This window comes from Symphalangus syndactylus, chromosome 18 (assembly GCF_028878055.3).
Source record: "Symphalangus syndactylus isolate Jambi chromosome 18, NHGRI_mSymSyn1-v2.1_pri, whole genome shotgun sequence".
NCBI lineage: Eukaryota > Metazoa > Chordata > Mammalia > Primates > Hylobatidae > Symphalangus > Symphalangus syndactylus.
Window position 1 is genome coordinate 21,531,344 of NC_072440.2, and position 24,530 is coordinate 21,555,873.

At 53.1% G+C, this 24,530-nt stretch overlaps 2 protein-coding genes across 13 annotated transcripts in view; both read left to right on the forward strand.

Annotated features, from left to right (window-relative positions):
- PLA2G6 (phospholipase A2 group VI) overlaps positions 1-3,989 on the forward strand; it is a 70,851-nt gene extending 66,862 nt beyond the window's left edge. For all 11 annotated transcript variants that reach the window (XM_055251769.2, XM_055251775.2, XM_063623062.1 and 8 more), the window contains 3 exons: positions 1,876-2,043; positions 2,929-3,002; positions 3,200-3,989. In XM_055251769.2, the coding sequence (XP_055107744.2) occupies positions 1,876-2,043; positions 2,929-3,002; positions 3,200-3,344 (387 nt within the window). In that variant the 3' untranslated portion in view covers positions 3,345-3,989. The remainder of the gene's footprint in view (positions 1-1,875; positions 2,044-2,928; positions 3,003-3,199) is intronic.
- Positions 3,990-4,800: 811 nt separating this feature from the next.
- The window catches only part of BAIAP2L2 (BAR/IMD domain containing adaptor protein 2 like 2), a 32,378-nt gene continuing 12,648 nt past the window's right edge, over positions 4,801-24,530 (forward strand). Inside the window, exons 1-7 of one of the 2 annotated variants that reach the window (XM_055251778.2) lie at positions 4,801-5,013; positions 6,145-6,220; positions 7,012-7,098; positions 7,439-7,500; positions 21,929-22,000; positions 22,232-22,348; positions 23,298-23,444. In XM_055251778.2, coding sequence (XP_055107753.2) covers positions 4,963-5,013; positions 6,145-6,220; positions 7,012-7,098; positions 7,439-7,500; positions 21,929-22,000; positions 22,232-22,348; positions 23,298-23,444 — 612 coding nt within the window. In that variant the 5' untranslated portion in view covers positions 4,801-4,962. The remainder of the gene's footprint in view (positions 5,014-6,144; positions 6,221-7,011; positions 7,099-7,438; positions 7,501-21,928; positions 22,001-22,231; positions 22,349-23,297; positions 23,445-24,530) is intronic. The other variant, XM_055251777.2, reaches the window with a different exon arrangement.

Sequence of the window (24,530 nt, forward strand, 5' to 3'; positions counted from 1 at the left end):
GCCACAGGCCAGAGGGCCTGGACCCACCGCTCCCTGGAGCCAATCCTGTTTCAGCAAACCGTGCTAGGGACCGACCCCCAGGACAGCAGGTAGCTTTTACACACGCACTCATTCATATGTGCACGCCGGGCAAATTGATCTCACCAGAACCTGTTCCATGGGTGGGGTCTACCTGAAGCACTGTGCTCAGGGGGGTCTGAGGACCACTGTGCTCTAAGTGTGCATGAGTGGGGAGGGCGGCATGCATACCATGAACGTGCCACTCGAGCCAGCCTGGGGACAGGACACATGCTTGCCCTTGAGCTCACCTCTGTGGATAGACAGTCCAACAGGAATGCCTGCCCCCACGGGTTGCCAGTGCTGTGGTGGAGGACTGTGATGCCTCTGCTAAAAGGCCTGGGGGCCCGGAAAGGGCTCCACGGAACACGGGACCCATCCTGAGGCCTTTGGGGACAGAGCAGTGCAGAATCAATGATCTGGAGGAAGAGCAGCAGCCCTCCCTCTGTGGAGGTACAGCAGAGGCTGGCAGGACCCAGCATGCTAGGGGAGGCCCTGTGGTGCGGCGGGCGGTGGGTGACCGGGGTGGGCGAGCGCAGTGGCTGAGCTCGGACCCTGGAGCCAGAGCGCCTCTGGGGGTCCCGGTTCTGCCCGTGCTCACTGCAGCTACTGAATGGGGCCATCATAGCGCCTGCCTGGGGAGGCTGCGAGGCCTTGGCATGCTGTTGTCTGTGAAATGTTCACAGCAGCGCCCGGAGCCTGAGCTGCATCCTTGCTGCTGTGGTTTCCCAAAGCCCCAGGGCATCCTGGGCAGCGCAGCAGAGGCTCTGGGCAGACAGAGAAGCGCCCTCTAGGGGCCAGATCAGGCAGGGCGGGCTTCCTGCAGGCGGCAGAGACTGTCAGACACTAGCCAGTCTAACTCTCCTATTGCATGCGGGTGGGGAGCCTGGGACCCAGAGTGGGAGGCATCACCCAAGATCATCCAGCAAATCGGCAGCAGAGCTTGTTCGGAAACAAACGAGAGGCAGCGGCCGGGCGCGGTGGCTCAGGCCGGGCGCGGTGGCTCATGCCTGTAATCCCAGCACTCTGGGAGGCTGAGGCGAGTGGATCTCGAGGTCAGGAGATCAAGACCATCCTGGCTAACACGGTGAAACCCTGTCTCTACTAAAAATGCAAAAAAATTAGCTGGGCGGGCATAGTAGCAGGAGCCTGTAGTCCTAGCTACTCGGGACGCTGAGGCAGGAGAATGGTGTGAACCCGGGAGGCGGAGCTTGCAGTGAGCCAAGATCGCACCACTGCACTCCAGACTGGGAGACAGAGCGAGACTCCGTCTCAAAAAAAAAAAAAGAGAGGCAGCACCCAGGGCTCGGGTTCAAGACTTAGCCCCTACTTCCCTACCACATGGCCCCGGCAGCTGCTTTCCGGCCTGAGCTTCGCTGAGAGCCCTCATTTGCAAACTGGGTGATCAGTGCCCTCTCCACAGACTGGCTGGAGATTAAATGAAGTGATGATGCAAACACCTGGCAAATCACCAACACCAAGGAACAGCCTCTGCCTTTCCGCCCTTGGCCACGACTTGACTTGGGCCAGCATCAGATGGGGTGGGCGGGATCCTTCTTGCAGCTGGTGTATGTGTGGTCCTGTTGGTACACAGGTGCTGTCCTGAGCAGATGGCATGTGATGCCTACACCAGCCCTTCTGGGGTCACGTGCAAGAGGCTGGCTGGAAATCATGCCAGGCGTGCTCTTGCCACCAGAGACCTCTTGCCCTGTTCTCATGTGCCCCAGAGCCCAGTCTTGGGCCTCCCCTTGACGCTCCCCTTCGTGCCCCCTACCTGTGGAAGGTCCCTTCTGACTGCCCCTGTCCTGTTCCCAACAGGGTCAGGCCAACAAGGTGAAGAAACTCTCCATCGTTGTCTCCCTGGGGACAGGGAGGTCCCCGCAGGTGCCTGTGACCTGTGTAGATGTCTTCCGTCCCAGCAACCCCTGGGAACTGGCCAAGACTGTTTTTGGGGCCAAGGAACTGGGCAAGATGGTGGTGGACTGTGTGAGTGTGGGCCCCTCCCCCAGGCCACTTCCCTCAGGGTCTGCAGCCCAGGTCGATGGCTTCCCCTCATCCTGTGGGGCCTTTGGTGTCGGAGGAGACAGCAGGGCTCTGTCCATCGCCTTTAGCCAGCTGGAGGGAGAAAGAGTCCACAATTCAGAGTCTCAGTGCGGGTCAGGGACCCTCAGTGACCACCAGCAGGGGGGTTTTCAAACCCTTTTTAGCTGTGGATCCCTTTCTGCAAACATAGCGCAGTGTAGAAGCCCAGAATGGACAAAGGCCCCAGAGCGGGCTGGGCGCTCACCCTGTAATCCCAGCACTTTGGGAGGCCAAGGCAGGCGGACCACTTGAGCCCAGCAGTTTAAGACCAGCCTGAGCAATATAATGAGACTTCGTCTCTACAAAAAAATTAAAAACTTAGCCGGACATGGTGGTGTGTGCCTGTGGTCCCAGCTACTCAGGAGGCTGAGGTGGGAGGATTGCTTAAGCCCAAGAGGCAGAGGCTGCAGTGAGCTGTGATCATGCCACTGCACTCCAGCCTGGGTGACAGAAGGAGACCTTGTCTCAAAAAAAAAAAAAAAAAAAAAAAGAAAACTTCAGGGAGAGGGGACATGGAGGCCTGTCCACTCAGCCGCTACCCTTTCCCCAAGTCACCATCCCTGAAAGGGCACTGCTGAGACCTCTGCCCCTCTGATTGCACAGCTGGGACAGTCCCTGCAGTCCCAGGAAGGGGTTTTGCCCGAGCCACTCTGCTGCTGTGTGGCTCAGCCTGACTCGAAAGAGCCTGAGGCTCCCCAGGCCGGGGCTCCGAGAGTACAGGGCAGGCCGGGCGGGGTGCGGGCCGGGTGGGATGCGGGCCCGGCGCCCACCAAGGCTGCTTCTCACCAGTGCACGGATCCAGACGGGCGGGCTGTGGACCGGGCGCGGGCGTGGTGCGAGATGGTTGGCATCCAGTACTTCAGGTGAGGGCTCAGCCGCCCCAGCCCTTGGCCCGGTGCCCTGGCCTGGTCAGACTCACTGACTTCCTGTCCCAGCCCTAGTGTGGACTTTCCCTTCCCCAAGGGTCTGCTCTGTTCCCCAAGCCCACCCTGGTCCTAGCTGGCGTCCCCTGCCCAGCCTGAGCATCCTAGGGTGACCCCCTCCTCCCTGGCCCGAACAGATTGAACCCCCAGCTGGGGACGGACATCATGCTGGATGAGGTCAGTGACACAGTGCTGGTCAACGCCCTCTGGGAGACTGAGGTCTACATCTATGAGCACCGCGAGGAGTTCCAGAAGCTCATCCAGCTGCTGCTCTCACCCTGAGGGTCCCCGGCCTCTCACTAGCCCCAGCTGACCTCGTCCATTCAGCCCCTGCCAGGCCAGGCCCAGCCACTGCCCTCCCGGGCAGATCTGGGCCCAGGCACCTCTGAGTCCATAGACCAGGCCTGGGAGAGTGCCAAGCTGCCTGCCCGAGGCTGGTTCTGAAGGCCTCTCTCCCACTAACCCCGCCTTCCAGCACTTTCTGTCATTCCAGGCTTGGAAAGTCTAGAGCCCCCTTTGGCCCCTTTCCCTGACTGTCAAGGACAACTGACTCCCCATCAGGTCAAACATTAGGGGTACCCGGGCACAACCGTACCCCTGCCCCCAGCCCCAGCCTCCCTGAGGGCCTGCGGGGCTGCCTCTGCCCCAGCCCCCAGCAAGGGCACTCCCAGGCTTCCTGGTGGGTGCAGCCCACTCCCTCTGCCCTCTGCTCCGTTCCCTGGGGGCTGGGACTAGAGAAACGGGGTGTCCCCCACCCCATCAGCTGGGAAAGCCCAGGCTGCAGGAGTGGGATGCCCGTTCGACTTTGCCCCTCACACTGCCCCACCCCGAGAACTCCCAGCTCTCAAAGGTCACTCCTGGGAGTTTCTTCTTCCCAGTAGAAGTGGCTTAAGAGCCAAAACTGTGAAATAAACCATTTGGATTCAAGTTCATCTGTGTTGTGTGTGCAGTGGTGTGAGTTCCCCCTGCTCCCCTGACCCCCAGCTCCTCTCAGCCTTGACCCTTGGCCTTGACCGGCCTTTTCCTTTGTACCCGGACACTCTGTTTTCCAGGATTCCTGGGCAGGGACACCTCCTCTTTCCTTTAGGCCTCCCCTAAACCGGCCGTTAGGGTATGCAGAGGCAGCTGCCAGGCCCACATACCCCGGGCAGGCCCAAGGAGGGCCACAATCCTCAACTTCATCTTGGAGGACCAGGGAGAGCCCCATTTGTCACCCAGAGAGGCCGGGGACTCCGCATGGACAGGCAGCGCGTGTGCAGGGCCAAGGTCTGCCCAGGGCTGGGCAACTCCAGCGTTTGTGCTGCTCCTGCTCCGGCAGGTGGAGGAGCTGGGCGGGCCACAGCGGCTGTGGGAGCCACACTCAGAGGGCGTGGCCCCACTGTGAGCTGCAGGCCTGAGGACAGTGAGAAGTAAAGCTGCGTTCCCCTCCAGGGGCTGCTGCTGCTGGGTCTGGCAGAGAGAGTCTTAGGGGAGGGCATCGGGCAGCGCCCACCCAGTAAAGTGGGCAATGCCTGGTATAGGCAGGTGGGAGGGCGGGGCCCCCCAGGATCAGTGTCCTTGAGGAGGGGGTGACCCAGGAGGGGGCTCATCCACATGGGCACTTGTATCAGCCCACAGCTCCAAGGGGTGAATAATTGAAGGGCAGGTCACACGAGCCTGCCCGTCACAGGATGCCTTCCCTGCTGGATCTGGTTACGCCCCAGATCACATTCTGACATCCCGAGCTAGTGAATAATTAAGCTGCCACTCCTCTGAGGCAGGCCTCCATCTCCAGGTCCCTCTCCGTGGCTTCCTCGCTGCCAGCCGAGCCGTGGGCACCTGAGGGACTACCTACCACTGCTCCCGGCTGTGCCATCGCCACCAGCTCCCACCTCCTGCTCAGACCCAGGACAGCCACTCCATGGCCCCCGAGATGGACCAGTTCTACAGGTCCACCATGGCCATCTACAAGGTGAGCACGTGGGTGGCCAAGCCAGGGCCTGCGCCCCTCCTCCCAGGGCACAGAAGTCAGGCCCGCTCTGGAGGAGAGGGCCAGCTGGGGCTGCAGATGTCCTGGAAAGGGAAGCCTGGAGCCAGGCTGAGCCAGGGGTGGGTACGGGGGTAAGGATCCCCGAGAGCACTCAGCCATACGGCAGGAACCCCCAACTCCCAGATGCTGGACAAGGCAGGAGGGGGCCCAGGGCCCAGGGTGGGGACAGTTGAGAGTCTGGATGAGAAGGGCCTGGCTGCCCGGCCTGGGAATAAAGACCCTCTCTCTCTCTCATGTCTGAGCCCCTCACTCAGACTTCCTACTTCACCCCCACGGGGTTGTTGCAGCTGCCACAGACATTTATTGAGCACCTCCTGTGTGCAGGACCCTTTCACCTGTAAGCCTCACATCACCCACCTGTGAAGTCGAAAATGACCACCCTGTTTGATAGATGAGAAAACTGAAACCAAAGAGGTTAAACAGCTCATTCAAGGTCATGGAGGGAGGAAGAGGTGCTGCTGGGATTTGAACTGAGACCCAAGTCCAAGTCCAAGCCTAAGTCCAGGCCCGTCTCCACCATCCAGGGAGCTCTCTGCCCGGCCCCAGCCTGGGGAGGCCCACACTAATCCAGCCACAGCCTTGCCCATGGGGGGCTGTTCTTGGAGGAGGGCAAGAGCTGCCCTTGCCCCGGGGGCGACTGTTGGCAGCCCCAGGTGTATAGTCCAGCAAGGCCTGGACACAGGGCAGGGCTGAGCTGTGCCCAGTGGGGATCACAGCGGGTGGGCCAGCTTCAGCCCAGCGGGAGGAGGAGAACCTTCCAGGTGCACCATCTCAGGAGGCACCTTGGTCCCACCAGAGCAGGTGTGAGCGGGAGCTGGCTGTGAGGGGACCATAGCTTGGAACAGGACCCCAAAAGATGGGCTCTGAGGTCCCTGCAGCCAAAAGCCAGGATTCTGGGTGAGCCTAGGTGTGTAGGTGGGCTCCCCAAAGTCTGGGGCTTCTCACTGGGCTGGGGGTGCCCTGTCCCTGACGCCCGGTGACTTGACTCTATCCATCGTTCCTTCTCGCTCCCCCATCTCCACACATTTTTCCTCCCCTGGCCCTGGGGTCCAGAGCATCATGGAGCAGTTTAACCCCGCCCTGGAGAACCTGGTGTACCTGGGCAACAACTACCTGCGTGCCTTCCACGGTGAGTGCCTGCCCGGGCCACTGAGCACCAGCCCTGGGCCTCTGCTGTCCCCACCCACCCAGGCCCCTCCCAGATTCTCTGCACCCCACACTTGTTCATCCTCAGCCCTACACCCTCCTACCCACCACCCTCACCCTCACACCTCTGCAGCCAGAGAGGCCTTATGCACCCCCACTCTCCTGTGCCCACGCACCCCAGTCCACACCCAGCACCCCTCATTGCCCCCTCCTTCAGGTGCCTCCAGACACTCCCATGATGCAGTACCAGGCCCTGCAGGCCCACACAGCCCCAGTGCAAACCCTGACAGTGCATACGTTTCTAGGCGTCACCTCAGTGCCACCTGCTGAACCCACCCCTATACCCAGTCCCACCTCTGCACCCAGGCTCACACAGCAGCTGGCTTCCTCACTCCAACCGACCACCACCCACACACCCTGCAGCTGGCCTTGACATTCACTCAGTCCCCATGCAAACCCTTGTACCCGTCCGCTGTGGCTGGTCATACCTGCCAATAGCATCCCCCTACCCACAAGCGCTGATCAACCCTGAATCTCAGGGCCACCCATCCCCCTGCTTCTTAGATGCTCCCCACGCCACCTGCCTGTCCCCAGCCCTCACCTTATGCCCCTGCACCTGAGCTTCACAGCTCAACTGGTCACACCCTCCTCAGGGGCACACACAGATGCCCACACCCCACCCAGGACAGACACAGTCCCCTCCAGATGAAAAGAGCCTCCAGAAGGGTGGGGCAGAGGCAGGGCTGGACCGGACCTGTCCCTTCTGGTCCACAGCTCTGTCCGAGGCGGCCGAGGTCTACTTCAGTGCCATCCAGAAGATTGGGGAGCGTGCCCTGCAGAGCCCCACCTCACAGATTCTGGGTGAGGCTCCCCCTCCACAGCAGACCCCATTCTCGGGCCCTCCTTTTGCACCCTTGTCCTTCCAGGATGTCCCGCATCCTTGACACAGGCCTTTCAGCCCAGGGCCCAGAGCCAGACTCTTGTTCTGGGACCCAGGCTCCCCGCCACCACTCCCTGCCAGGCTGCTCCCAGGCTGGGACACACATGGCCTGGCTCCCAGAGAATCATATGGGAAGTCCTGGACTTTGGTCCCAAAATCCAGCCTCGGGCAGGCCCTCTGTTGGCTTTCAGCGGAAGAGGGTGGTGGGTGGGTGGGGCAGACTCCCCCACACCAAAGCCACAGCTCCATCCATACCTCCAGGGGAGATCTTGGTGCAGATGTCTGACACCCAGCGGCACTTGAACTCTGACCTGGAGGTTGTGGTGAGTATCAGACCCTAGGGCCTGGAGGGGTCACTCAAGGAAAGTGGGCTACGTTCCAAGAAGAGGGCCCAGCCTACCAGATGCCCTTCCCAGGGAGGATGACTGTGGCTGCCCTTCCCAGCACCTGGCTCTGTGGGGCACGGTTCCCTGCAATAGTCGTTCAAGCCTCTAGCAGCCCTAGGAGGCTGGTGGCATTTCTGCCTCCATTTTATAGAGGAAGAAACTGAGTCTCAAAGAGCTAGTCATTGCCTGAGATGCCAGAGTGAGTGGAGGCCCAAGGAAGAGAAAGGTCCTTTCACTGCAGCCCTCCTCACTGCAGCCTCCCAGGGAGCAGCCACGCAGACCTGACCATGTCACTCCCAGGAGCAGAACCATTCCACGGCTCCACTGCCCACAGGAGTGAACATGGGCTTCTCAGTGAGGGGTCCCTGGCTCTGTCGATCCAGCAGCTTCTCCCGACACCCCCAGTACAGTCCAGTCCCCTGGAAGAGGGGTCCCTCTGCTGGTGTCCCCGCTGCGGGGCTGCTGCCCTGCTGTCCTCTCAGCCTAGAGCCACCGGTCCCTCCCCCTGCCGTCCAGTTGGGAAGCAGCTGTCCCCTCCTTCCCAAAGCCTCCTCTGACTCCCTGGGGCAAGTCCAGTCACCCCTCCCCCTGGACTCCAACAGATGCTTCTGTCTGTTTTAGCTCGTGGTGGGTTCAAAGCCCAGCTTCACCAGTGACTAGTTTTGTGACCTTGGACTCTATGCCTCTGCTTACCTATCTGAGGAATGGAGAGAATCATAACTGCCTCCCAGGATTCTTGAGAGGATGACGTGAATTAATAAGCATAAACTGTTTGCCCTGGCCCCTACTTACTGCCCCTGGATACCTTAGCTATGATAACCAGAAGTTAACTTGCCTGCCCCTATCCCTCCCAAGACTGGGAGCTCCGCAAAGGCTTCCTTCCTCTCCATAGCTCCAGGGCCTGGTGCCAAGCAGGGCTTCAGTGACACAGGGGAAAGAAAAGAGCTGAGGGAGTCAGCTTGGCTAGATGGAGAGAAGAGAGGGCTTTCCAAGGCAGCATGACAGCGGGCTGCGCACAGCCATGAGCAGGCAACGGGCAGGCATGAGCCAGGGCTTGGGCACAGGGGCTGAATGGGAGAGGTGGGGTGGGGCCTGGTGGTGAGGCACCTCGGAAGGTTCGGAAGGAAATTTCAACTAATTGTTCTCCCTCCAATGTGTGCCCCTGGAAGTCAGGTGCTTTTTGGGGGATACCATAAAATACTAGTCAGTTGGGCATGGGGAACAATCTTTTTTTTTTTTTTTTTGAGATGGAGTCTTGCTCTGTTGTCCAGGCCGGAGTGCAGTGTCACAATCTCAGCTCACTGCAACCTCCGCCTCCCGGGTTCACGCCATTCTCCTGCCTCAGCCTCCTGAGCGGCTGGAATTACAGGCACCTGTCATCATGCGTGGCTAATTTTTTTATTTTTTTGTAGAGACGGGGTTTCACCATGTTGGCCAGGCTGGTCTTGAACTCCTGACCTCAAGTGATCTGCCCGCCTCGGCCTCCCAAAGTGCTGTGATTACAGATGTGAGTCACCGCGCCTGGCGGGGGAACAATCTTTCTATTAGAAAATTCTCATCCCACGCACACACAACAAGGCCCCAAAGCCCCTGGGCTCCGTGGACTCCGTGGGCACTTTAGGATATAGCATTAAGCCCCTGCCACCCCCTTGGATGTGGGCACAGAGTTATGGAGCCTGTGGGTTCCTGTCCTTGTGTTCAATGGCTGTCCTTATCACTTGTGGCACACCTGGGCTGGGCAGGGATGAGTGTCACCCAGGCCCACTCTGTAAGGAGAGCTGCCCTCTCCAGGCAGTGGCATCTAAGCTGTGATAACTGGGCAGGTCCACTGGCCAGAATCATACCAGACAGAACAGTGCCAGAGGCCACCCCCACCTGCAGCTCATTTATTTGATCCCTACTTACTGCCCTGTGCCAGGCACTGTGGTAGGTAGCAGGGATACAGCAGACAAAAACCCCTGCCATCCCAAAGAGGGAGCTAGAAAAACCCACAGGGAGTAAGTGAATCGATACGTAACACGTTCCATGCAAAATACACTAGGAGAAAAGTAGAGCAGGGACGGGATGTCTTTGGGGGTGCAGTTTTTAACAGATGCTCAAGGAAAACATCACCAGAAAGGTGACATTGAAAAGGGCCTAAAGGGCTGGGTGCGGTGGCTCACGCTTGTAATCCCAGCACTTTGGGAGGCTGAGGCGGGCGGATCACCTGAGGTCAGGAGTTCAAGACCAACCTGGCCAACACAGTGAAACCTCGTCTCTACTAAAAATACAAAAAATTAGCCAGGCATGTGGTGGCGGGCACCTGTAATCCTAGCTACTCGGGAGGCTGAGGCAGGAGAATTGCTTGAACCTGGGAAGTGGAGGTTGCAATGAGCAGAGACCATGCCACAGCACTCCAGCCTGGGTGACAGTGAGACTCTGTCTTAAAAAAAAAAAAAAAAAAAAAAAAAAGAAAAGAAAAGAAAAAGGCCTGAAGGAGGTAAGGGCATTAGCCAGGGAGACTTCTGGGGGAAGGGCAATCTGGACAGAAAGGACAGCACGTGGAAAGACCGAAGGCTGCAGTAGAGGGCAAGTCTGAGATGACCAGCCATTAACAGGCCCTGACTCTGCAGGCCCCAGCGGGACTCTGGTCCTTCCTCTCAGTGAAAGGGACACCATCGGAGGGTCTTGAGCTAAGGAGGGACAGGATCTGACTTAGAATTTTTTTTAATGTTTTTTATTATAAATTAAAACACAGACACAGAAAATCTTGCTGAACAGATTAGAGCTTAATGAATCATTATTAGGCAAATCAGACCTGAAACTACCATGCAGAACTTTGCCAGCCTCCCCAGAAGCCCGTTCAGGAGCCCCCATCAAAACCACAGCCTCTCCCTCCCTCTAAAAGTGGCCACTGGTCTGAGGTCGCAGTTCCTTGTGTGCCTTTGTAGTTTATCACTCTACCTTACAGCCCGAGACACTAGAGTTTGGTTTTACTCTTAAAAAAAAAAAAATTGGGGCTGGGTGTGGTGGCTCACGCCTGTAATCCCAGCACTTTGGGAGGCCAAGGCAGGCGGATCACAAGGTCAGGAAATTGAGACCATCCTGGCTAACACGGTGAGACCCCGTCTTTACTAAAAATACAAAACAATTAGCCGGGCGTGGTGGCGGGCGCCTGTAGTCCCAGCGACTCGGGAGGCTGAGGCAGGAGAATGGCGTGAACCCGGAAGGCGGAGCTTGCAGTGAGCCAAGATGGAGCCAATGCACTCCAGCCTGGGCGACAGAGCGAGACTCCGTCTCAAAAAAAAAAAAAAAAAGAAAGAAATTTGAGTCTCTTTGAACCTACGGGTTCCCCCTCCATCTGTTTCTTTTCCTTACACTTTGTCTGTTGGAGACCCTGGGACCATCTGCCCTGACTTTCCCATAGTCTGGAAGTTGCTGATGATGCTCTCCTGGTATGTTCAGCTGGTTTCTCTGTCCTCTGGATCCAGAGTCTTGGAGGGGCTGCTGAGTTCTTCCACCAGGAGGCATCACTGTGTGTAGATCTGCCATGCATCAGGGGATACACACCACTGTTCTTCCGATGCCCTTTCAAAGCATTCTTAGCTAGGATGCTTCCAGAAAGAGACGCTTCCCCTTATCTGCTGTTATTACCCACTGGCACGTTTCATATGGGGAGGGCAGGAGAAAGGCTTCATTCATTCCCTTTATTCATGAGGTTCCAAGATAATGAATCTGTGCCCTGTCATCCTCTGAAGGTGAAGCCACCAATTAACTTTATGTTTTTACTAGCACCATTATGTAGTACTTTTATTTACTATAATCAATATTGTAGATTTAAACTCATTTGACCTATTTCAATGGTTGGCAATTATTATCTTTACTGAAGTTGAAAATGTCCTATTTTTGGCCAGTGGAAGCTTCTTTTTTTTTTTTTTTCTGACATGGAGTCTCACCCTGTCACCAAGGCTGGAGTACAGTGACGCAATCTCAGCTCACTGCAACCTCTGCCTCCCAGGTTCAAGCAATTCTCCAGCCTCAGCCTCCCATGTAGCTGGGACTACAGGTATGCACCACTGCATCTGGCTAATTTTCATATTTTTAGTAGAGACTGGGTTTCACCATGTTGGCCAGGCTGATCTCGAACTCCTAACCTCAGATGATCTGCCCAGCTTAGCCTCCCAAAGTTCCGGGATTATAGGCGTGAGTCACTGCACCCGGCCAGTGGAAGCCTCCTGAGTCCTTGCTGTCTGCCTGACAAGAGGTTCCAGGCTCATCTGCTACTTGTGCTGTGCAAGACGTGGAATCAGCCATTTCTTCATGAAGCCCTGTTTTTACTTTTTGTTTTTAGTGCAAGTGGTATTTCAAAACCATAATCTGAATACTAGTGGTGCTCATTGCCACTGGGTTGATCTTTGTTTCTAGGCTTTTTTGGTGGCTGTGCAATGCATAGATTGATACATATTTACATGCAATGTGCATGTACACACATATAACACATATTCTCTCTCTGTGTCTCTTTATTTCTATTGCTGCTTTACAAATTAATCTTATTTATTTATTTATTTATTTATTTATTTTCAGAGGCAGAGTCTCACTCTGTCACCCAGGCTGAAGTGCAGTGGTACAATCATAGCTCACTGCAGCCTCCAGCTCCTGGGCTCAAATGATCTTCCTGCCTCAGCCTCCCAAGTAGCTGGGACTATAAGAAAATGCCACCGTGCCTGGCTAATTTTTTTTTTTTTTTGAGATGGAGTGGCTGGAGTGCAGTGGTGTGATCTCCACTCAGCACAAGCTCCGCCTCCCAGGTTCATGCCATTCTTCTGCCTCAGCCTCCCGAGTAGCTGGGACTACAGGCACCCACCACCATGCCCAGCTAATTTTTTTTTGTATGTTTAGTAGAGACGGGGTTTCGCTGTGTTAGCCAGGATGGTCTCGATCTCCTGACCTCGTGACTGGCCCGCCTTGGCCTCCCAGAGTCCTGGGATTACAGGCATGAGCCACCGCACCCGGCTGTGCCTGGATAATTTTTTAACTCTTTTTATAGAGATGAGGTCTCACTATGTTGCCCAGGCTGGTCTTGAACTCCTGGCATCAAGCAATCCTCCCATCTGGGCCTCCCAAAGTGCTAGGATCACTTTTAGACCATTGATTCGTTTTCTTCTGTTTCGTGGGCCTTTCTGGTGTGTTTTGGTTGTCAGTAGGAATGTTATTCTCTTCCATATTCCCTTTTTTCTAATAATAACTTTCTATTGGATTTCACCTCAGAGATTTTCTGTGGAAAAGTAGGTTTTTTCCTGAAATTGTAAAAGGAGCACAGTGAAGACAGCTTTTCTCACTTCGCAAGATCTCTTTCTGTTGTTCTTATGTAGTCTTCCAAAAATATGGCAGTTCCCTTTCTGCAATTTCCTGGTTCTGTTCATGCTCCTACTTTTGTTAGACTTTCTCTTTCCTTTTGTGTCTGTTGCCCTTGTTCCTGATTTTGATCCCCCTCACGGCATTCTCTCCTCCACGTGGGCCCTATCTGGTTGGGAGCCTGGCTGGTCAGTCTCAAGACTTCCTAGAGGCTCCACTACTCCAGCCCCTTCAGACTTTACCAGGGACCTCTTACCTTCACCCTCTGGACTCACAAACTCCTTGGAGTTTCAGCTGCTGTTCACAGACTGGCCTACTGAGCTTCCCATGACCATCTGCTGGCCATGTCGGGGTGTGCCTGTGCTCAGGTCCCTCGACGCCCAACTACCTCCCACTGCTCCATCCACATGCTTGCTGGTCACACTGACCTCACAACCAGTGCTGATTTGTGTTTGGGGGTTGTAGAGATATACTGTCATAGTTTTGTTCTGAATGTTGTCTTGAGTTTCTTTATTTTTTTTCTTTTGGTGGTTTTCTTTGTTTTGTTTTGTTTATTTGTTTTTTGAGACGGAGTCTTGCTCTGTTGCCCAGGCTGGAGTGCAATGGCGCCATCTCAGCTCACTGCAACCTCTGCCTCCCGGGTTCAAGCGATTCTCCTGCCTCAGCCTCCCAAATAGCTGAGATTATAGGCGCGTGCCACCATGCCCAGCTAATTTATGTACTTTTAGTAGAGATGGGGTTTCACTATGTTGGCCAGGCTGGTCTCAAACTCCTGACCTCAGGTGATCCACACACCTTGGCCTCCCAAAGTGCTGTGATTACAGGCATGAGCCACTGTGCCTGGCCTTTTTTTTTTTTTTTTTGAGACAGGATCTCACTGTGTCACCCAGGCTGGAGTACAGTGGTGCAATCACAGCTCATTGCAGCCTAGACTTCCTGGGCTCAGGCAATCCTCTCACCTCAGCCTCCCAAGTAGTTAGGACCACAGGTGTGAGCCACCACATCTGGCTTTTTTTTTTTTTTTTTTTGGTAGAGACAGCATCTCACTATGTTGCCCAGTCTGGTCTGGAACTCTTGGGCTCGAGCAATCCTCCCACCTCAGCCTCCCAAAGTGCTGGAATTACAGGTGTGAGCCACTGTGCCTGGCTCGTCTTGAGTTTTTTATTTTGCTGTCTGATTTCTCCATTCATTTTTAGGAGAAGATGAAGGAAGGTTTTGAAACTACATTTCGGCCGGGCGCGGTGGCTCACGCTTGTAATCCCAGCACTTTGGGAGGCCGAGGCGGGCGGATCACGAGGTCAGGAGATCGAGACCACGGTGAAACCCCGTCTCTACTAAAAATACAAAAAATTAGCCGGGCGTGGTGGCGGGCGCCTGTAGTCCCAGCTACTCGGAGAGGCTGAGGCAGGAGAATGGCGTGAAACCGGGAGGCGGAGCTTGCAGTGAGCCGAGATTGCGCCACTGCACTCCAGCCTGGGTGACAGAGCGAGACTCCGTCTCAAAAAAAAAAAAAAAAAAAAAAAAAAAAAGAAACTACATTTCATTTCCACCATCATCCCAGACCTGAGTTTTTTTTTCTACTGGGGTAAAATTTACATATAATAAAATAAAGTTCCTAAATATCTTAAGTGTTAAGTTCAACAGATTTTGACAATTATATGCCCTGTGTGGACATCATGTTAAACAGAATTTATTTAGAACGTTTCCATCAACCCAGAAAGTTCTCTTATGTCCCTTTTGTCAGTCTCGCCCCCTAGGGGCAAAGGCTTTCTGACTTCTATCTCTGAGGATTAATTTTGCCTGTTCTAGTGCTTCATTTGAGTGGAACTGTACCCTGTATATTCTTTTGTGTCTAGCTTCTTTCACTCAGCATAAGGTCTGTAAGATTAATTCATGTTGTTGCATTGTATGAATCTGTGTCACTATCAAGGAATACCTGAGACTGGGTAATTTATAAGGAAAAGAGGTATATTTTGGCTCATGGTTCTGCCAACTGTACAAGCATGACACCAACGTCTGCTTAGCTTCTCATGAGGGCCTCAGGAAGCTTACAATCATGGCAGAAGGTGAAGGAGTAACAGGGGCGTCACATGGCAAGACAGCAAGAGAGAGAGTGGGGAGGTGCCAAGCTTTATTTATTTATTTATTTATTTATGTATTTATTTATTGAGACGGAGTCCCACCCTATTGCCCAGGCTGGCCTCCAGTGGTGCGATCTTGGCTCACTGCAACCTCTGCCCCCTAGGGTTCAAGCGATTCTCCTGCCTCAGCCTCCCGAGTAGCTGGGATTCAGGCCCCTGCCACCATGCCCGGCTAATTGCTGTATTTTTAGTAGAGATGGGGTTTCACCATCTTGGCCAGGCTGGTCTTGAACTCCTGACCTCGTGATCCACCCGCCTCAGCCTCCCAAAGTGCTGGGATTACAGGTGTGAGCCACCGCACCTGGCCTTATTTATTTATTTTTTGAGACGGAGTTTTGCTCTTGTTGCCGAGGCAAAGGGGTAACAGGTGCGTCATACGGCAGAGAGAGAGAGAGAGAGAGTGGGGAGGTGGCAGGCTGTATTTATTTATTTATTTATTTATTTATTTATTTATTTATTGAGATGGAGTTTCGCTCTTGTTGTCCAGGCTGAAGTGCAGTGGCGTGATCTTGGCTCACTGCAGCCTCCACCTCCCAGGTTCAAGCAACAGTCCTGCCTCAGCCTTCCGAGTAGCTGGGATTACAGGCATCCACCACCATGCCTAGCTAATTTTTTGTATTTTTAGTAGAGATGGGGTTTCACCATGTTGGCCAGGCTGGTCTCCAACTCCTGACCTCAGGCAATCCATCCGCCTCGGCCTCCCAAAGTGCTGGGATGACAGGCGTGAACCACCGCGCCTGGCCGCCAGCCTCTTTTTAAACAACCAGATCTTGCATGAACTCATTACTACAGGGAGGCCACCAAGCCATTCATGAGGGATCCGCCCCCATGATTCAAACACCTCCCACCAGGCCCCACCTCCTACACTGGGGATTACATTTCCATATGAGGCTGGAGGGGACACAGATCCAATCCATATCATGGGTGTAACAATATTTTTTTCTGTTTTATTGCTTAGTATCCCATTGTATGAATATCCCACAATGTATCTATCCATTATTCTGCTGATAGTCCTTTGGGTCGTTTCCAGTTGAAGGCTATTATGGAGCTATTATGAATAAGGCTGTTATGAATATTCTTGTACAAGTCTTTTTATGGATATATGTTTTCATTTCTGTTGGACAAATACCTAGGAGTGGAATTTGCAGGGCATGGGGTTGACATATGTTTATTAGAGTTCTCCAGTGTTCTTGTGCTATTCTGCATTCCGCCAGCAATGAATGAAAATTGCTGTCGTTCTACATTCTTGCCAGTGCCCAACGTCGTCAGTCTGTTTTATTTTAGTCATTCTCATGGGTATGGAGTGGCGTCTCACTGTGGTTTCGTTCTGATATCCCTGATGACTAATAACGTTTAATGTGCTTACTGGACATTTGTACATCTTTTTCCTTAAGATGTTGGTTTAGTCTTTTACTCATTTTTTTTATTGGGGTATACTTATTGTTGAATTCTTTATATAGTAAAGATATGAGTCCTTTGTCAGGAGATGTGCGGGAAATATTTTTTTTCAATCTGTAGCTTGCCTATTTATTTTCTTAATACTGTCTGTCTTTAATGAACATGAATTATAAACTTTTATAGCCAGGCATGGCAGCACACACCTATAGTCTTAGCTACTTAGGAGATTGAGGTGGGAGGGCCACTTGAGCCCAGGAGTTCAAGGCTGAGGTTCAAGCTCTGATCACACCACTGCACTCCATTCTGGGTGACAGAGCAAGACACTGTCTCTAAAAATATAAATAAATAAATACATAAATTTTTATGGAAGCCCAATTTTGCAATTTTTGTGCTTTTTTTGCAGTGGTTTTTGCTTGTGTTCTATCCAAGAAATCTTTGCCTACCCCGTGACATAGATATTCTCCTAAGTTTTCTTCTAGAAACTCTATGTTATGGATTTTACATTTATATCTATGATTTGTTTTAAATTTATTTTTGCATATTGAGATGGAGTTTAATTATTCCTGGATGGATATTCAGTTATTCCCACATCATTTTAAAAACACTTCCCTTGACTCACTGAAATGACTTGGTATCTTGGTCAAAAATCGATTTTGGGCCAGGCAAAGAATCAGGCCAGGCGCAGTGGCTCACGCCTGTAATCCCAGCACTTTGGGGGGCCGAGGCGGGCGGATCACCTGAGGTCAGGAGTTTCAGACCAGCCTGACCAATATGGTGAAAGCCCATCTCTACTAAAAATACAAAAATTAGCCTGGTGTGGTGGTGTGTGTCTGTAGTCCCAGCTATTCAGGAGGCTGATACAGGAGAATTGCTTGAACCCAGGAGGCGGAGGTTGCAGTGAGCTGAGATCGCACCACTGTACTCCAGCCTGGGAGACAGAGCAAGACTCTGTCTCAAAAAAAAAAAAAAAATTGATTTTGCATATATGTGTGGGTTTGTTTCTGGACTCTGTTCCATTGGTATGTGTTTCTATCCTTATGCCAATATCACACTGTATTACTTTAGCTTTACAGTAAGTACTGAAGTCAAGTAGGCTAAATACTTTGTCCTTTTCAAAATTATTTTGCCTGTTTAAGATTGTTTGCATTTTTTTTTTTTTGAGACAGTCTCGCTCTGTCGCCCAGGATGGGGTGCAGTGGTGTGATCTTGGCTCACTGCAAGCTCCGCCTCTCAGGTTCACACCATTCTCCTGCCTCAGCCTCCCGAGTAGCTGGGACTACAGGTGCCCGCCACCACGCCCGGCTAATTTTTTTTTTGTATTTTTAGTAGAGATGGGGTTTCACCGTGTTAGCCAGGCTGGTGTCGATCTCCTGACCTCGTGATTCACCCGCCTCGGCCTCCCAAAGTGCTGGGATTACAGGCGTAAGCCACCACACCCGGCCTGATTCTTTGCATTTTATCTAAATTATAGAATCAGTCATCTTACCTTTAAGAAAGGCTTCTGGAATTTTGATAGAGTTGCATTAATCTGTAAATCAATAGTCATCTTAACAATACTGAGTCTTCCAGATCCATGAATATGGTATATCTCTCCATTTATTTATCTCTCCATTTATTTATTATCTCTCCATTTATCCATCTCTCCATTTATTTATTTTTCTTAGCAATGTTTTGTTATTGCAAGTGACATTTGCAGAGGTGGCAAAAGGATTCCTCAAGAGTTACTGGAAGCTGGGCACAGTGGCTCATGCCTGTAATCCCAGCACTTTGGGAGGCTGAGGTGAGCAGATGGCTTGAGGTCAGGAGTTTTAGACCAGCCTGGCCAACTGGAGAAACCCTGTCCCTACTAAAAATACAAAAATTAACCAGATGTGGTGGCGCACACCTGTAATCCCAGCTACTCAGGTGGCCGAGGTGTGAGAATCACTTGAACTTGGGAGGCAGAGGTTGCAGTGAGCCGAGATAGCGCCATTGCACTCCAGCTCGGGCAACAGAGAAACACGCTGTCTCAATTAAAAAAAAAAAAAGAGTTACTGGAGTCCCTCTGTCCATAGAGCTTGCAAAGCATGGTTGAGACGACGGGATCTGCTGTCAGCTTTCTGTACTTCTGTACTGAGGCGTACACAGGACCCTCTAATGAAGCGTGTGCCCCAGGGAGTGGAGATGGAGAGGGCAGTCTCTGTCTAGTCCACTGGGAATTCCTCAGCCTGCTCTGGGGTTGGTGACTTCCTCTGTCAGAAGCCACAAGCTAACAGACTGTTCTCTACCTGTAATGGACACAGCAAGAGCTCAAACTTCACTTCCATTGTCAACCTCTTTGTTTTGTTTTGTTTTTGAGATGGAGTCTCACTCTGTTGCCCAGGCTGGAGTGCAGTGGCGTGATCTTGGCTCTCTGCAACCTCCACCTCAGTAGTGCAATCTCAACTCACTGCAACCTCCACCTCCTGGGTTCAACAGATTGTCCTGCCTCAGCCTCCCGAGTAGTTGGGATTATAGGCATGCACCACCACGCTGAGCTAATTTTTGTATTTTTAGTAGAGACGGGGTTTTGTCTTGTTGGCCAGGCTGGTCTCGAACTCCTGACCTCAAGTGATCCGCCCACCTCAGCCTCCCAAAGTGCTGGGACTACAGGCATGAGTCATCACGCCTGGCCCATTGTCAACCTCTTGATGGACCCACTTCTTCAGGAGCTTGGCATCCTTTCCATTAACCCAGTGATGCCTGGGACCTACCAGCTGGGGGCATCCTGTGTCTGTGTCCTCTGCTTCATTGGTGATCACAGCCAAACCACGATAACAGGAAGAGCTATCATATGGCTGTCCTGCTGAAGTGCACAGTGCCACCATGTTCACGCGTGACTGGAAGCAGAAGCAACACTATCCCATGAGACGGGACTCAGCTTGTTCCTAAGTGATTTTTCCTGGGCAAGAAGAAGGGAATGGGGCAAAGAGAGTTAGCAGGAAAGGAAAGAGCCCCAGCTTGTCTGCTGAGCTGACAGCAAGAGTCCTTCAGGCTGTATTTGAAGGATACCTTAGGAGAGTTCCTGCACCCAGGCCTTTTGGGGAGAGCCCTCCACATCTCCCAGGGCTCTCGGAGAGTTGTGACAGCCCCACTGGCTAGGCTGTGCTTCCTCCGGCATCATCTGTGTCCCTGTTGCCTCTGCAGACCAGCCCTGCTGTAACTGAGTGTTCTCTGCAGGTCTGTACTTTGAGTTTATGCATTTAAAGTATTTTCTGTGACTTTCGGTGTGGTTCAAGTCAGTCTCTCCAGGTGCCATTCACCATCTTCAAAGTGCTCTGGTTACAAGGCTGCCTGGGTTTTGAGGGTCTGCCCCAAGCCCTGTTGTTTATATTGTGCATTTTTGCAGAAGGTGGGCATTTTCAGCAACATGTGGATTGTCATTTACAGAAACCTTGGACTGTCTCTTTACAAGCAAGGTCACAAATGTTTTTTTTTTTTTTTGAGACGGAGTTTCGTTTTTTTTTTAATGGCACAATCTTGGCTCACTGCGACCTCTGCCTCCCAGATTCAAGTGATTCTCCAGCCTCAGCCTCCCCAGTAGCTGGGATTACAGGCAGCCGCCACCAGGCCCAGCTAATTTTTTTATTTTTAGTAGAGACGGGGTTTCAGCATGTTGGCCAGGCTGGTCACGAACTCGGCCTCCCAAAGTGCTGGGATTACAGGCGTGAGCCACCACGCCTGGCCTGAGTTCACAAAATTTAAGGAGGCAGCGCTGTGACATTCACATTAGCGCAGGGTCGGGAAGGCTTCCTTTTGATTGGATCCAGCAGAAAGCAGCCCCCCAGAAGCATCTACCTGGCATTTCTATAACAACACACGTTTCTGTTCACTGTTCTATCATTCTGCAAACCTACGTGGCCACTTCCTTCTTGGTGCTGACACCCTTCTCTACACACACTGGCAGCCATAGCTCAGGGTTTCAGTACCAAAGAGGCGCCCTCAAGCTCCCTTGCAGACCAGTGAGCACCAAAGTTTGGGAAACAACTGTGGGAGAAAACCTTAAACTTTAGAAATTTTATTATGTAGTGATTTTTTCTGCATACTGGGAGGAGATTGCCAGCATTCCTTTTCTGGGCCATCCCCTAGCCCCATGGGACAATGTGAGGACGCCTAGAGCAGGAGGAAGGACCCACTGTGGGAAAAGGGTGTGTGGACAGAGGCCACGCAGAGGTGGGAGGGCCTCCAGAGGAGGACGTGTCCGCGGGGTTGGGGAAGCGCCTCTTGTGTCCCATGCAGCCTGAACCCTCTTGCAGCTGGAAGGGTTTAGGTCCAACTGTCCAACAACATGGAGTGACTCAGAGAAAGCTGATGGAGAATACAGGGTACCAGGGCACCACCTGGGCCCACAGAATCGAAGCCCATCAAGCTCTCAGTGAGCGGCTGGTCAAACCTTTCCTTTTTCTTTTTTTTTTTTTCTTTTGAGACAGAGTTTCACTCTGTCACCCAGGCTGGAGTGCAGTGGCACAATCTCGGCTCACTGCAACCTCTGCCTCCCTGGTTCAAGTGATTCTTGTGCCTCAGCCTCCTGAGTAGCTGGGATTACAGGCACGCACCACCACGCCCAGCTAATTTTTGCATTTTTAGTAGAGATGGGGTTTCACCATGTTGGCCAGGCTGGTCTCGAACTCCTGGCCTCAGGTGATCCTCCCACCTCAGCCTCCCAAAGTGCTGGGATTACAGGCGTGAGCCACCATGCCCAGCCTGGTCAAGCCTTTCCTGTTACAGATGGGGCAACTGAGGCCCAGAGATGGGTGGGAACTTGTCCAAAGTCACAAAGCAAATAGGAGGCAGAACTAGAATGAGGACGAAGCTTCTGAGCCTGAGCCCAGCAGCCTTTCCTGTCCTGCCCTGGTGGCCAGACATCCACTTGTCATGGGAACCTGTCACCTCCCAGGCCCATCTGAGACCTCAACAACTTCTGAGTGTTTTTGCTGGGCTGTGCCCTGCCCGTGGTGCTGAGGACACAGAGGTGAGCCATGGCCATAGCAGCTCCAAGGGGCTATGCATGGGGGCCTGGCCATAAATTCTGTATACAACTGGAGGAATGGACAACGAAAGAACAAATGTGCACACATTCCAGAAACAAAACGAGGGAGCAATGGATTCTGCTTGGGAAAGTCAGGAAGACAGGAAGCTGGCACTGGAAGATAGGGAGGAAATTCCAGGCAGAGGGAATGACGTCATCAAAGCACAAACTAAGAATAAGACAAAAAATAGGAACCAGCAGACTCTGACACACTTATCAAGGGTTCGTTTCCAGCCAGCACTGCACTAAACATGGTGAATGTTTAACCATTTCGTCCTCCCTCCAGCCAGGTGTTCTTCTTGTCTCCGTTTCTCTGACAGGTGGGCAGGTGCCTGGTATACTAGGAGCACGGTGGGCAGTCTGTTATAGCAGAAAGTGCAAGGGGGTGCTGGGGCCTAGGAACAGTAGGGGGGCCTTGATCACCCTCACCCTGCACTCTGCTCAGGTGCAGACATTCCATGGAGACCTGCTGCAGCACATGGAGAAGAACACCAAGCTGGACATGCAGTTCATCAAAGTGAGTCTGGCCTCCCCACTCGGCCCCCAACCCACTGTAGGCAGGACCCCCTCTCCCATTTGACAGGTAGGCACACACAGGCCAGTGCTGAGCATTGACTGGGCCCCAGATTATCCATGTTCCCAGCTGAGCCCCGAGTCTCCAAACTTCCAGGGCCCTGATCTCTGGGAGGGGTGTCTTGAGCTCTCTGATGTGGGGGGATTCTCCCTCCCCCACTCCATCCTACCCCAGGACAGCCGCCAGCACTATGAGCTCGAGTACCGCCACCGAGCGGCCAACCTGGAGAAGTGCATGTCTGAGCTGTGGCGCATGGAGCGCAAGAGGGACAAGAATGTGCGGGAGATGAAGGTGCGAGGGCCGGAAGCGGGGGAGGGCCGGAAGCGGGGGAGGGCCGGGAAGCGGGGGTGGGCCGGGAAGCGGGGGTGGGCCGGGAAGCGGGGTGGGCCGGGAAGGGCGGGTGGGCAGACCTCGGGGCGAGACCGGGCCCTGGGAATCCCGAACACCTCCCTGAGCTCCCCCACCGAGCACCACTCAACTGTGATGAGCGTGGCAGGTGAGGTCAGCCAGCCCCTGGTGGGGTGGGCGTCACTACCTCCCGGGGCCACGCCCAGCACCGCCCCTTGCCCTGTGGCTTCCTGGCCTTCCCCAGAATCCCCGGGCCTCTCCTGCAACCCCATCCCACCTCCCCCGTCTCCTACTTCACCGAGAAAATTGCTCGCTTGAACATGGTGCCGAAGGTGTCATCCACCAGCTGCCCATCCTCCTCCCCTCCCTCGTGCCAGGCAGAGGTTTCCCGTCCCCGGCTAGGGCCATTCCCCTTCCCGAGCCTGGGGTCCCATCCCTGGCCTCTGTCTCCAAGATCCAAACCCATGGATTAACCCTCTGCCTCCCTTCCCGTCTCTTCTTCTTGCTCCTGGCTCCTTTAAATGAGCTCATGCCTCCCCTCCTCAGAACCTTCCCCCTAAGTAGGGGCTATTAACCTACTCACTCATATTCTCATTAAACCCATCCCCCTGCCCCCTAAGCCCGTGCTTGGGCTTGTGCTGGGGGCCAGGGACAGAGCGATGGCTCAGACAGCAGCCCCGCTTGTGAGAAGCACACGGGCGAGGGGGACGCAGGGCCCAGACTGCCGATGAGGGGGCAGGCTCAGGAGCTAGGATGGTTTAGGTGATGGGGGGTGGGCTTGGGGAGAGAGCAGTCAGGAAGAACAGGGGGCTTGAACACCTGGCGCCTGTGAGGGAGGTGAGTGGAATGAGACACACCTACCGCCCCCAGCCAGAACTCCCATTCCCCCCAGGAGAGTGTGAACCGGCTGCACGCCCAGATGCAGGCCTTCGTGTCTGAGAGTCAGCGGGCGGCTGAACTGGAAGAGAAGCGGCGCTATCGCTTCCTGGCAGAGAAGCACCTGCTACTTTCCAACACCTTCCTGCAGTTCTTCGGCCGGGTGAGCTGGACTGGGGGGCAGCAAGCGGGGCGCTTCTAGGAGCTGCCCCCTCCCTGAGTGGCTGTACATAGAGATTTGCCTCCCTTCTTCCCTCTTCCCTCCTGCCTGCCTATCTGTAGAAATTCATTTTATTTTGCTCTCTCCATCCATTTCTTTCTTTGTTTCTGGGTTTGCTTGTATCACTGTATATTCACTCATTTATTCACTCGTGATACTGTTTGTTTTTAATGCATTCACTAATTCATGCATTTATTTATTCATGTGTGGACCATTTTTTAATTCTTGCTTGTATATTCTCACAATTCACAAATTCATTAATTGATAGGTTTGCTCAGTTATTGTCTATTAGTTTTATCATATTATTTATTTATTTATGTTTTGAGACAGTTTCACTCTTGTTGCCCAGGCTGGAGTGCAACGGCACAATCTTGGCTCACTGCAACCTCCGCCTCCTGGGTTCAAGCGATTCTCCTGCCTCAGCCTCCCGAGTGTGCAACGGCACAATCTCAGCTCACTGCAACCTCTGCCTCCTGGGTTCAAGCGATTCTCCTGCCTCAGCCTCCCGAGTAGCTGGGACTACAGGCATGTGCCACCACACCCAGCTAATTTTTGTATTTTTAGTAGAGACGAGGTTTCGCCATGTTGGCCAGGCTGATCTCAAACTCCTGACCTCAAGCGATCTGCCTGCTTGGGCCTCCCAAAGTGCTGCGATTACAGGCATGAGCTACCACACCCAGCCATTTTATCATATTATTTAAATCCTCTATGCTCTTGCATTGTTCTGTCTGCTAGACTAGTCAGACTCTCTCATTTCTCATTGGATTTCTAATAGATTTCACTTTCTGAATTGAGCTGCCATGTTGTTTGGTGCTTTTTTGGTTATAACTATTCTACCTTCTTTGTAAATATTGCCATTTATGTACTTAATGTCTCCCTTAATCAAGTTTGATGCTTTTAATTCTGCCTTTGATATTAATACTGCTCTATTTTCTCTTCTCTTTGCTTATCTCTTTGTATGTTAAGTATACTTTCTGTTACTGACCTATAGCTGACTTTGAGTTTTTGCCCAGTCTTACAGTCTGTGTC